Source organism: Engraulis encrasicolus, chromosome 19 (assembly GCF_034702125.1).
Source record: "Engraulis encrasicolus isolate BLACKSEA-1 chromosome 19, IST_EnEncr_1.0, whole genome shotgun sequence".
In the NCBI taxonomy this organism is placed as follows: Eukaryota; Metazoa; Chordata; class Actinopteri; order Clupeiformes; family Engraulidae; genus Engraulis; species Engraulis encrasicolus.
Genome location: NC_085875.1, coordinates 41,789,965 through 41,801,672, shown reverse-complemented (window position 1 = coordinate 41,801,672; position 11,708 = coordinate 41,789,965). Strand labels below are relative to the sequence as shown.

General features: G+C 41.6%; 2 protein-coding genes across 7 annotated transcripts in view; one reads left to right on the top strand and one right to left on the bottom strand.

The window, feature by feature from the left end:
* Nucleotides 1–1,164: 1,164 nt before the first annotated feature.
* degs2 (delta(4)-desaturase, sphingolipid 2) lies at nucleotides 1,165–8,227 on the top strand. The gene is made up of 3 exons (XM_063224223.1): nucleotides 1,165–1,331; nucleotides 5,089–5,831; nucleotides 7,082–8,227. The coding sequence occupies exons 1-3, from the start codon at nucleotides 1,250–1,252 to the stop codon at nucleotides 7,223–7,225; spliced, it is 969 nt and encodes a 322-aa protein (XP_063080293.1). The 5' UTR covers nucleotides 1,165–1,249; the 3' UTR covers nucleotides 7,226–8,227.
* An 834-nt stretch (nucleotides 8,228–9,061) lies between these two features.
* Nucleotides 9,062–11,708, bottom strand: part of evla (Enah/Vasp-like a) — a 72,257-nt gene continuing 69,610 nt past the window's right edge. For all 6 annotated transcript variants that reach the window (XM_063184463.1, XM_063184460.1, XM_063184459.1 and 3 more), the window contains 4 exons: nucleotides 11,624–11,684; nucleotides 10,967–11,021; nucleotides 10,747–10,804; nucleotides 9,062–10,240 (listed from right to left, as the gene is read on the bottom strand). In XM_063184463.1, coding sequence (XP_063040533.1) covers nucleotides 10,203–10,240; nucleotides 10,747–10,804; nucleotides 10,967–11,021; nucleotides 11,624–11,684 — 212 coding nt within the window. In that variant the 3' untranslated portion in view covers nucleotides 9,062–10,202. The remainder of the gene's footprint in view (nucleotides 10,241–10,746; nucleotides 10,805–10,966; nucleotides 11,022–11,623; nucleotides 11,685–11,708) is intronic.

The window sequence follows — 11,708 nt, the reverse complement described above, 5'->3', positions numbered from 1 at the left end:
GTCAATTTGGAAGAGGGGCTTGGTCCCACCTCCCTGCCCGCAGCTGAGGCTACTGAAATATCCACGAAACACAACAGGAAAACCTAGGATAAATGTAACTAGTAAGTCTTCTCCTAGAAATGTAAGGAGTAGAAAGTACAAGTAATTGTCAAAAAATGTACTTGAGTAAAAGTAAAAGTCTGCATTTTTATTTTTACTCAAGTAAGTACAAATTCCAGAAAAAACTACTTAAGTACAGTAACGAAGTAAAAATACTTAGTTACGTTCCACCTCTGAAAATAATCAATAAAATAAAAACACATTTTGATTGCATACGTTACGCTATTATTAGAGAGGCTTGCATTGGTCCCGTCTCCGTTTGAAGCAATTGTCTTAGATTAAGATAGGCCTACCTCTTCTTTTCTTTTACTTTCTTTGTTTTTTTTTTCTTTCGCTGCTTCTATGCTATTTTGGTGCAAATAGGCTCGCCTACCCGTTTCATCCCTAAACACCAAACCGTTACTATGCCTATTGTTTAGCCTAGACGTTGTATGTTCCAAATTGCTATACATTTTAGCCCTTTTCACAGAAAAAAAATACAATTGTTTATGTATTTATTTATTCACTATTGTTTGGAAAACATATTGCAAACTACCAAGCCTGGGAAATGGCAATTACTCTATTTCCTCATCTTGATCTTCAACAGAAAAAGCTAATATATATAGCCTATATCATAGTAGTGTTGGTCTAAATGATGAGGTGCTAAAGCAAGATGGTGTTAGCTATCTACATGGAAGTATATCAAGCAAATAGAAACTGAGTTACTGAGCTTTTTCTTGAACTTAAATACAACTAATTGATACACAAGGGGCAAACAACATTATATAGGCTGCTATGATGCGCATGTCATTCCAAGGAATAACATGCCAGCCAAGTTTTACCAGCATTTGGCATTATATATATATATATATATATATATATATATATATATATATATATATATATATATATATATATAAAAGACTAGGCCTACGGTTTCTGTCAAGGGCTGACCATCACCTGATACTTTTCTATTGTGTCTTGTTGATATAAACCATAACCTGCCTGAAAGTTGTTTGACAGGTAGGCCAGCCTGCTGGACCTCACCTCATGCGATTTCCATGGGAGTGGCTGGCTGTTTCACCTGCCTACCCAAGGGTGTGTCGTCCTGAAACCATCCAGCGCTCGAGCTCATAACGTGATCTCCAGTCGTAGCAAGTGGAGTGTCGACATGGGGAAAGCAACAGGGCGCTGGGACTTTGAATGGGTTTATAATGAACAGCCACATACTTCACGAAGAAAAGAAATTCTAGGTAAGAAAGTAAGAACGACGAAAATGTGGGCTTGTTATTTGGTTGAGGCACTGATTTTGCTGTGGTACAAATGCGTAGGAAAATGCGTCGTTAAAACTGACGCTCAATTAGGGACATGTGACTTAAGTTTAAGAGAGCTTGTGACGGTATTAGATTTTTTTTCAAGTAGCTGAAAGATATACCTTTGGGTAACCCAATTGCACCTGTTGTCCAAATCCATACCAGACTGACTGAGTTCTCTCAACAGGTTAGACAGGTGCTTATTCAACAATGCTGGTTTGTCATTCATTCATTTTCATTCACATTTCGGTTGTTGAACAGGGAAGCCATCCTTTGTTTTAAAATCATTCCACTATTTTATACTAGTTTTTCCCATAACTGCAAGGAAAGGAGTCTTGGTTCTTTGCCTTGTCTGTCCAGTTTGTTGTCCAGCCTTGATAGGCCTACACTAGGACTAGGATTCTTGTGTGATAAGTCTGGAATATGTAAGGTGATCACAATTGACTCCCCGTGCCTTTTGCTTCAAAAACAATAGCAAAGCGTTTCGGCAGGTGCGACCGACAACAAAAGCTAAGGCCTGGAAGGTAACAGGACACAAGGTGTGGGGTGGATAATGGCACACACGGGCTACTCAAAGGATAACATGACAGTCACACTGCTCTGACTATGAAGGAGGGTCAAAATAGCAGATTTCCCTCCCTAACCGTATTGTAAACATGTCTTTTCATGGCCTACTCTATTTGTGTTTAATGACCTCTAAGAAGCCCTTTGGGCTTTTAAGTTGACATTTGAGAACATTAGGAATACCCAAATTATAATTTCAGAGTGGCATTTCCATTTTGCATTTTTTTTAGTAGCATAACCTACCAAGGGAGCGGCTGACTGGCTGGTAACAGACAGCTAAGGTGACATTTCTTTGAACCAATGTTCTGTGAGTTAGAATACTACACAGACTTGGTTTACAACCGCTGCTCATTAAACATTAAAAAGGCTTTTGTTTTTATGATCCCCACAACAGCCCCTGGGGAAGTTTAGCTGAGGTGGGGTAGTAGAGTTTCTTGAGCAGAACAAAAGCAGGTGACTGGACTGTGTGTTTTGTCACCATGGTGTTGAAGCCTTTCTAACTCCAGAGAGGGAGAGGAAGAAATAACTGGTAATGGGGTTCTCTTTTTTTTTCCTGAGTTCTGCTTAAGTGACAGATTAGTAGGCCTAACTATTTCTGCTGAAGATTGACTCAACCCTCATGGGAAAATAAAACGACACCACACCTTGATGTTGTTGTAAGATGAGATAGGCCTATGTAATCACCCCGTTAGCCTTTTGTTTGCAAGTTATGCGTTGATCATACATGTTGATTTGGTATATGGATATTGGACACTCACAAAATCAAACGTGAAGGTTGATGTTATTAATCTGTCCTTGAATTTTCTACAAAAAACATACTATTTTTAAGTCCTGAATCCAAGTGTATTGCATTGCCTAATCAGCGTAGGATGGGTGTATCTTCATAGATGGCCTCATTTGTGATGATGCTGAGAGGGTGAGCCATGGCGGGTCCCAGTGATATTATCCCTTTTTATGATGCAAGGTTATTCATTAACTATCTAAACATGCGGCAGACCTTATGGCCTCATTTAACATGAGACATTTATAGGTCAGACTTAGTATATGAGGACACTAAAACATTTGGAATAGTAAGAAAAGCCTTGCTTAGATGAATATGTCTAAACTAATAAATGTGTGAATCAGCTCTGTTGCGTATCTGCGAGTAACACACACACAGCCACAAGGTGTCAACGTTGTCATGGTGTCAGTCCTCTGGGGCATGTGATGGTGGTGTGTCTTATCTCCTGTAAAGTCAAGCTGAACAGCAATAATGGGAGGAAAAAATGAGTCGGCATGGCATGAGTAATCACTATAGGGCTATAAATAACCCTGCACTTGAGTTTAAAACTCTCAAAACAAACTTCCAACCTGACCTAGTATTATCAGAGAGGGAAGATATAGAGTAAAGTAGAGTATCATTTATTGATCCAGAGGGAAATTAAGGTGTCAAGTAGCATACATGCATACATAAATACAGAAGAAGACACAAGGACATTACACACAACATTGCAGATATATTCACAAATATTCACCATACATATATTCACAGGGTCACATGTGCATGGCTACCTCTGAATAATAAATGACGAAAACATTGCAAAGGAAGGAACAGCAAGTGATCAGGCAGAGAGAGCGAAACAGGACAAAAATTAACAATAGCCTCAGGTTATCTCTTAATGGAGTGCATCGAGGCATATACATTCTGAGCTCGGCCAAAGCCTGGGAGATACCCTGTTAGCACAAGTGCAAAACAATATTGTTTCTAGATTTATCAGAGGGCAGGTGTACTTGTCTGTGAGTGTAACCTTTCCCTGGAGTGAGGATTTGCATCGGTCCTTGCCAGTAGGCAAATGACCATGACAGTGGCTGGACATATTTGCATGCATTTGGGCTGCCGGTTGAAATAAAGTGCAGGTGCCCTGCTGTCATTGCGGTGGTGGAATCACTAACACATGTTTACTCCAACATTCAATCTAAAATCCAATCCAATCAACTCCTATCTAAAATGTCTATCTCAATGACTGAATGTGATGTCACTGCTTTAATATAGTGGTTGTACTCATGGGAGACACTTGTTCAGCTTTGGTAAATATGGTTTCATAGGTAACATGAGGAGCAAAACAAAACGTCTTCTAATTGGAAAGGTTGTTGCCAGGAGCATTGTACTCCCTAGGGGCAAAGCATTAGGCAGTTATTCAATTACAGTGACTTCAATTTCAGTCACTGTGCCACAATTTCTGTTTCTATTCTCTTCTATTTATATTGCTACGTGCCATTTGTTGTACAACACATACTTTATTCATCATGTTTTTTAAAAGTATATAGTTATTTTGATGAAAAGTGGTAATTCTTATTCATGGTGATGCTACCATGTAGCCGGTACCTGAGCCAGAAGTTACTTTGCATTGACTTCATATACTGTATATAATAATAGATATGGCAGGCAGCCCTGGCCTAATGGTTGTGGGGGGTGGTTAGATCAGAGGGTTGTAGGTTCGAATCCCACCCTAACCTCTCCCTTCACATCCATCCATGGCTAAAGTGCCCTTGAGCAAGGCACCCAACCCCACATTGCTCCAGGGACTGTAACCAATACCCTGTAAATAACTGCAAGTCACTTTAGATGAAAGCGTCAGCTTAGTGTAATGTAATGTAATAACGTGGCAAAACTCAAATAATCCACTAGTGAATCCTGTACGGTATATGGTGATATTTGACAGATTGGAGATTCGAGAATATGCCCAGCTGGGAAACTCCAACTCCCATTATCATTGTGACACAGCACTCCACAGGACACAAGTGTACACTGCACCCAACAAAATTGCATGTATGCCTCATCCATGCAAGGGGGCAGCCCCCAATGGCTCCCGAAATGGAGCAGTGTGGCGGACGGTACCATGCTCAGCCTCAGGGTACCTCAGTCATGGAGGAGGATGGGGGAGAGCACTGGTTAATTACTCCCCCCACCAACTTGGTAGGTCGGGAGTCGAACCAGCAACCTTTGGGTTACAAGTCTGACACCCTAACCACATACCCATGACTGATCTACTGTAGGTTGTGTAAACAAAAATCTGTGAAACCACATGGTCAAACTTGCATGAATCATAGTAGTAATAATAATAACACTCTAATTTGTTGTTTTGATTGACAGCCAAATACCCACAGATCAAGTCTTTGATGGGCCACGACCCTCAGCTGAAGTGGGTAGTAGCGGGGATGGTCCTGACCCAGCTGCTGGCTTGCTACCTGGTGCACGACCTCAGCTGGAAGTGGGTGTTCTTCTGGGCCTACGCCTTCGGCGGCTGCATCAACCACTCCCTCACGCTGGCCATCCACGACATCTCGCACAACGTGGCCTTTGGCAACAAGCAGGCGCGCTGGAACCGCTGGTTCGCCATGTTCGCCAACATCCCCATCGGCCTGCCGTATTCGGCCTCCTTCAAGAAGTACCACGTGGACCACCACCGCTACCTGGGAGGGGACGGCCTGGACGTGGACATCCCCACCGAGCTGGAGGGCTGGTTCTTCAGCACGCCGCTCAGGAAGGTGGTGTGGCTGTTCTTCCAGCCCTTCTTCTACGCGCTGCGCCCCCTGCTGGTGAACCCCAAGCCGGTGACGAGGCTGGAGCTGATGAACGCCCTGGTCCAGTTTGCGGTGGACGGCGTGATCTACTACCTGTGGGGCTTGAAGCCCATCATTTACCTGATCGCGGGCTCCATCCTGTGCATGGGCCTGCATCCCATCTCTGGACACTTCATCGCGGAGCACTACATGTTTCTGAAGGGCCACGAGACGTACTCATACTATGGCCCGCTGAACTTTATTACCTTCAATGTGGGCTACCACATGGAGCACCATGACTTCCCCAGTATCCCTGGCAGTAAACTACCACTGGTGAGTAGACTTCTTCCCCAAACATGGACCAGTCAGTGGTGCAGCACCACAAAATAAAAACCAAGCACCACAAATTGATAAACTGCCACACATGTATGTCAATGGCGGTACACTTACACGCATAACATTTGCACTGGCCCAATGCTCTTGCCCGTAGTACCAAATAGTGTTTCATAGTCTTTGGGAAACCCTCTCGTCTCTGGATTTTGGATTTGGGGTGATATTGGTTTTATTTTTGCTAGTCAGAGAGCAAGAAATGCATGAAATAGGCCTAACAAACTTTGTGTCTACTAGCAAATGCTAGAGGAATACAGTACACAGGAGGTCAATGCACACATTTTCAAATACAGAATTTGCATACATATGGTCATAGTGGAGTGGAGTATGGTGATGTGTCATCAAAATTACTGTCCAATATTCCATAGTACCTGGATGATTGTTATTTTTTTAGTTCCTCTCTAACTTTCCCATTTATAATAGATGCACAAATGGGCCCACAGACACATTGACTGGTACATAATTAAAAAAAAAATCCCATGAATGGCACATGTGGAAACAGAGATATGAACCAAACCTAATCGTTTGTGGGCCTGCATAATCTGTCATCAAGACAAACATACTGAAGCCTGCATTGTTCAGCAGGAAATCTTCAAAATCAGTGTGAGGCTTTCATGTCAGATGGTTGGAGTTATGCAAACAATACCTGAGAGGGAAGGTGAAGGGTCCCATTAAATAACTGACTTGGTTGGATCAAACCTCATGGCCATTGGCATTTATATCTGAAATCTCACAGACATGCTATACCTCACATTTAGCTCTTTTTTTAAACAGAAAGCACAAATATTGATAGAAAGCAAAGGTTAAGTGACACATTAACCATGTTCGAGCCCTCTGTGGAACAACCAGCCTTTCATTCAACACACCCCTGAGGGTTTGCACCTCCTGCTTAACTCTGAACTCATATTTTTGCCATTGAAATGTCAGCCTCTGCTGTATGTTTTTTTCTCTCCAAGCGTTCAAGGAGTTCTCTACATTCCAAAACGCTCCTTGTGTAACCCATTGCTCAATACAAATAGTAGGTCAGAATACTTCAGGTGCACCAGGTATCACACAGAACAGCCATCAGCAGAATCGAGTTTGACAGCCTTTGTTCAAACAAATGTTGTTTGACAGGTGATGTCGTCTTCCTACGAATGACATCCTGTCCTACGGCAAAGTGCATTTTAATGAAGTTTTTTTTTCTTGTGCAGGTGAAGGAGATTGCGGCAGAGTATTATGACAATCTACCCCAGCACACGTCCTGGGTGCGCGTGCTTTGGGACTTTGTGTTCGACGACAGCATTGGCCCCTACGCTCGGATCAAGCGTCAATACAAGCTCGTCAAAAAGGAATGAAGATGCCCCTTCGCTGCTGATTCCCTACCTAGCTAACGTCATTTTGTTAGTTTGTTTGTTTTCCTTTGTGTTGTTTGTCTATACATAACAGAGGTTCATTAAATGTGAAGCTCTCTGTGTTTGACACACACACACACACACACACACACACACACACACACACACACACACACACACCCTCTCACCACCATTCAGAAAATGCCTGGGGATGTTCCGTTGGGCTTCCCAAACTGGTTTGTCTCCTACATCTGCATAATCCCAGGAGGATTCCATGGTCTGCTCCTCTTCTATTGGACTTTACTGTTGTAGATTCTGGAAGAGCCACCACTAGGCATCTATCCCGTCCATGATGAATATAAACCCATTCAGGATCATTGTCCTGTTTTGCCCATCCGTTACAAGTGCTCTGCTTGGTTGTACTGTGTTGTGTGCGTGTGCGTGTGTGTGTGATCTATGTAGGATGGGATTATGATTTTTGTGAGTGTGAAAAGGCTTGTCTAAGGAGTCCCTATCCTCAATATCATAGCTGACCCCGGTTTGAGGGGTCATACGTTTTCATTTATTAAAATTCAGCTTTGCTATCATTCATAGTGGCTGTCTACAGATAAAAATAAAAAAAACTGAAAGGAAAAATGTAAATAACATTTTGCAACATTGAATGAATTGAATTCAATTTGCAGAGTGGGCTTAACACAAAATCTTTCAGATAATGGAAGGTAAAGATATAATTCTAAGTAATTTTGTTTATTTACTGCTAACCATTTCCATTGTTTTGGTGGACACAGGATCGCTGAGTGAGATGGGATGTTGTAAAACATGGCAGATGCCCTTTGGATTTGGTGAAGCCGTTTATTGTGTTTACCACTGCAGACTTATCTACCCACAAAAAACTGTACCTGAGCATAGTGCTTTTAAGCTGTAGAGAGAAAAAAATGTCCTGTCATTTTTATACATGTCTGTAAGTCATATTTTGACGTTTTTTATATATACAATACTTTATAACACCTCTCTACTGTTCTTGAATAATTCTCTCTCTTGTGGAATGACAGCAATTGTATGTTTGCACTGATGTTAATTAATTTCACTTGGTTTAAATATGATTTTTACATAAAGCCATTTAAAGATGTCTAAATTAAATATAATTTAAATATGAAAATTCCATCTTAACCAGGTGTTTTTCTTTATGATTAAGTGAGGCATGAAGCAACAGCAATAGGTTGAATGAGGTATGCTGTACTCAACTAGGTGGATGTTTGGTCTTTGGGGATATCCTGGTCATTCATGCTAACATTAACATTGAGCCAGTTAAAACAGAGGTGTGTGTGTGTGTGTGTGTGTGTGTGTGTGTGTGTGTGTGTGTGTGTGTGTGTGTGTGTGTGTGTGTGTGTGTGTGTGTGTGTGTGTGTGTGTGTGTGTGTGTGTGTGTGTGTGTGTGTGTGAGAGAGAGCTTTCTCTGTGAATGCATTCTGCCCTTATGCCACTTCCCACTTAAATCATGGCCTTACATTTCCACATAAAGAGTCGACATGATGCCAACACTCAAGACTACAGTCACTCCATTCAATGCACTATAACAGGACAGTATTTTATGGGGCCTGTTAGTCATTTGTAGGCACATCAATATAATTTAATGGTTGTTTTTCTCCGCCATGAGGCTGTGAATGTTGATACTGGCATATGCAGAGTGTAAAAGAGTAACTTCCCAAGATTTGGGGATTGAAAATGGCCTTGTTCCCGTTTCAGACACAGTACACCATCAGAGCAGAGCAGAGCAGACACACAATAGTAACCCAATCCCAACATCAGTAAGTTAAACACCGAAACGTGAGGTTCTAATATTACTGATTATATTTGGAGGGGAAAGGTTTTTTTCAAAGGACATGCTCAGCATAGTTTCAGGATTGCACAACAAAACAAAAGAGTCAAACAGTAATGTTTAAACCCATTTATCAACATTTAAAACAAGGAATAATCTAGTCAAAGGATATACTGAAAGGCTTGATTATTCACCATATCTTTCCAGCCAAACTTGTTTTTTTTTTTACTGAAAAAGACAATAAAATGAAAAGGTTCATACCGATGCGTCATCATAATAGTGTCCCAAAATAAAAGGAACCAGGTCATTTCACACAACCAATTCAAGTTCAAACTTAAAAAAGAAACATCTCCAGTGATCTTATACATCTGTTGGCAAAGAAAAATAAAATCTCTTTAGAAAACCCTGCTGAGGTCGGAGGCCTATATGTGCTTATCAAAAACCAAAAGAATAAAGAACCTAATATAAAATATAAAAGGCTGACAAAGATGGTGTGCAACTTTCTCTATATCTATACTTGTAATAAAATTATAATTATAACAGTAATATTTATTTTCAAATAATTCATCGTCAAAATAAAACAAAACAATAAAAAACTTAGAAAACAAAATAGCTTTGCCAGATTTAATACATATATTTTTTTCTGTAAGACTCGACAGCCAGGCAGCAGGCCACACAAAGGGCTTAATTTGTTTTTGAATACAGGAGAAATAGAAAATACAGTGTGAGTGTCCATTCATTCCTTCAGCCTTACACCCATGTATCCCTCTGTTCATCCATTCATTCATCCATCCATCCATCCATCCAACTATCATCCATACATGCATGCACTGATTCAACCACCCATTCATTCACTCGACTCACGTCTCTTTTTGCCATCCTGTTTGTCATCTTCTCATTTGTCCCATTGTTTTTTTTTCCTTTCCCCAACTTTTTTTTTGCTTGGCAGATGCTACTGTTGAGCCCAACATGTCATCAACTTTGTGGCAACTTTCCCATCCCATGAAACAACAGAAATGCTGTAAACACAACCACGACTCCTGCCTACTCGACACTTTTTGCCCTCTTCTCTCTTTCTGTTTCTTCTTTTTCTTCGTTTGCTTCTTCGTTTGCTTGTTCTCTCCATTCCCGACTGCCCTCTGTCGTCGCATCCTGGGAGGATTATGTCGAGCTCAACCTCATCACCTCTCTTCTAATCGCTGCAATGGGAAGACCAACAACAATATGGGAAATAGGCACAAAGTTGGTTTTGACAGCTTTTTGCTCACCACCCTTCGATCAGGTGTCTTGTGCCTCTTCTCCACTGCAGGTTTTCTGGTAGGCCTACAGCTCGACATTGTGCGATTCGGCCGCCACTTTTTTTCTTTTTGAATAGGCATGACACAGCTCAATAGTAACGCAAAAAGTGGTGGCCGAGGCACGCCGTGTCAAGCTGTAGGCCTACCAGAAAACCGGCAGTGGTAAAGAGGCATTGGATACCCACAGGATCAATGTTACAAAGAAAAGGTTCCCCACGCCCACACTGCCCTCATTTGCAAAGTGTAATTGCAACATTTCAGTCAACAGACCATCATGCAAAGTATGAATGCAAACGTATATATTAACCTCTTCATCAATTAGACGCTAAGCACATCAGAAGAAAAAGTTGCAGTTCCAGCCAAGTATAATCCCTGGTTAAAAAAAACAATGACTCAGCAAGTCTTACCATCAATTATCTCATCTTTGACTTTATGCAGTTCACGGACCACTTCCTCCAAGATCTCCTGTTGACAGAAAAGTATATGTAGGATGTGCACCAATCAGAACACGTTGCAACAATAGCAGGCGGTGTAATAGATACAGTATTTGTATCTAGACTTACAGAAATGCCACAGCTAAATTGGTATTCATATAAAGAAGACACGTTACAGTTACTAGATAAGTACCTGCTTCATTCTGTCATATTCTGAGTCGGCATCACTGCTGGTACCAGCCTTCACCCTGTGAAGGTTAAACAAAATAGGTTATCAAGATGACGAGGAGGCAAGACCGTCTAAACCTGATTTCTCGATAGTGTATTCCTGTGCCAGTATACAAGTCTTCACAAAGGACGCCAAGCGTGAAACAAAAGGAAGCATGTGGGAACGATGTGAAAGGTTATGGAAAAAGTCAAGGAGAAAGGTCAAGAAGTGTCTTTTCTTTCTCATGTGGGCCACCGAAGACTCAACGAGAACAAGTTAGTCTTGTTTGTCATTTGAAACCAATAGTATGTCAGGGGAAACTGCCAGGCTTGTTTGCTTGGCTTTTTCCGCTACATAGTTGTGCTGCTGAGGTGTCGGAGGTCATTACTGAACGCCCGCCCAGAGTGCAGCTTTGTCCCTCGTCAGGCCCTAGCAACCATTTCCAAGAGATCTGTTCATGTGCGCTAAATCAATATTTGACGTTTGGATGTCTTTAGCTGCCACATGTCTTTTTTTTATCTCTAAGGCCCTGCTCTTAAGAAACAGTTTCATTGAGGGGCTACGCCTTTGGGTGCATAATGGGAGAGTTTTATGGCAGGGTGGTGGTAGCCAAAAAAGGCCACGATATGGTGCCAAGCCTACCTTGACAAAGTAGCAGTTTTGTCTGATGAGTTGGCTCGATCCCATGGCTTTTTAGAAGGGTCTGAAAAAAGGGATGGATTGGGGT

Coding starts and splice junctions, on each gene's coding strand:
- degs2 (XM_063224223.1), top strand. CDS start 1,250: ATGGGGAAAGCAACAGGGCGCTGGGACTTTGAATGGGTTTATAATGAA. Junction 1,332..5,088: donor ACGAAGAAAAGAAATTCTAG/GTAAGAAAGTAA, acceptor TTTGATTGACAG/CCAAATACCCACAGATCAAG. Junction 5,832..7,081: donor CTGGCAGTAAACTACCACTG/GTGAGTAGACTT, acceptor TTTCTTGTGCAG/GTGAAGGAGATTGCGGCAGA.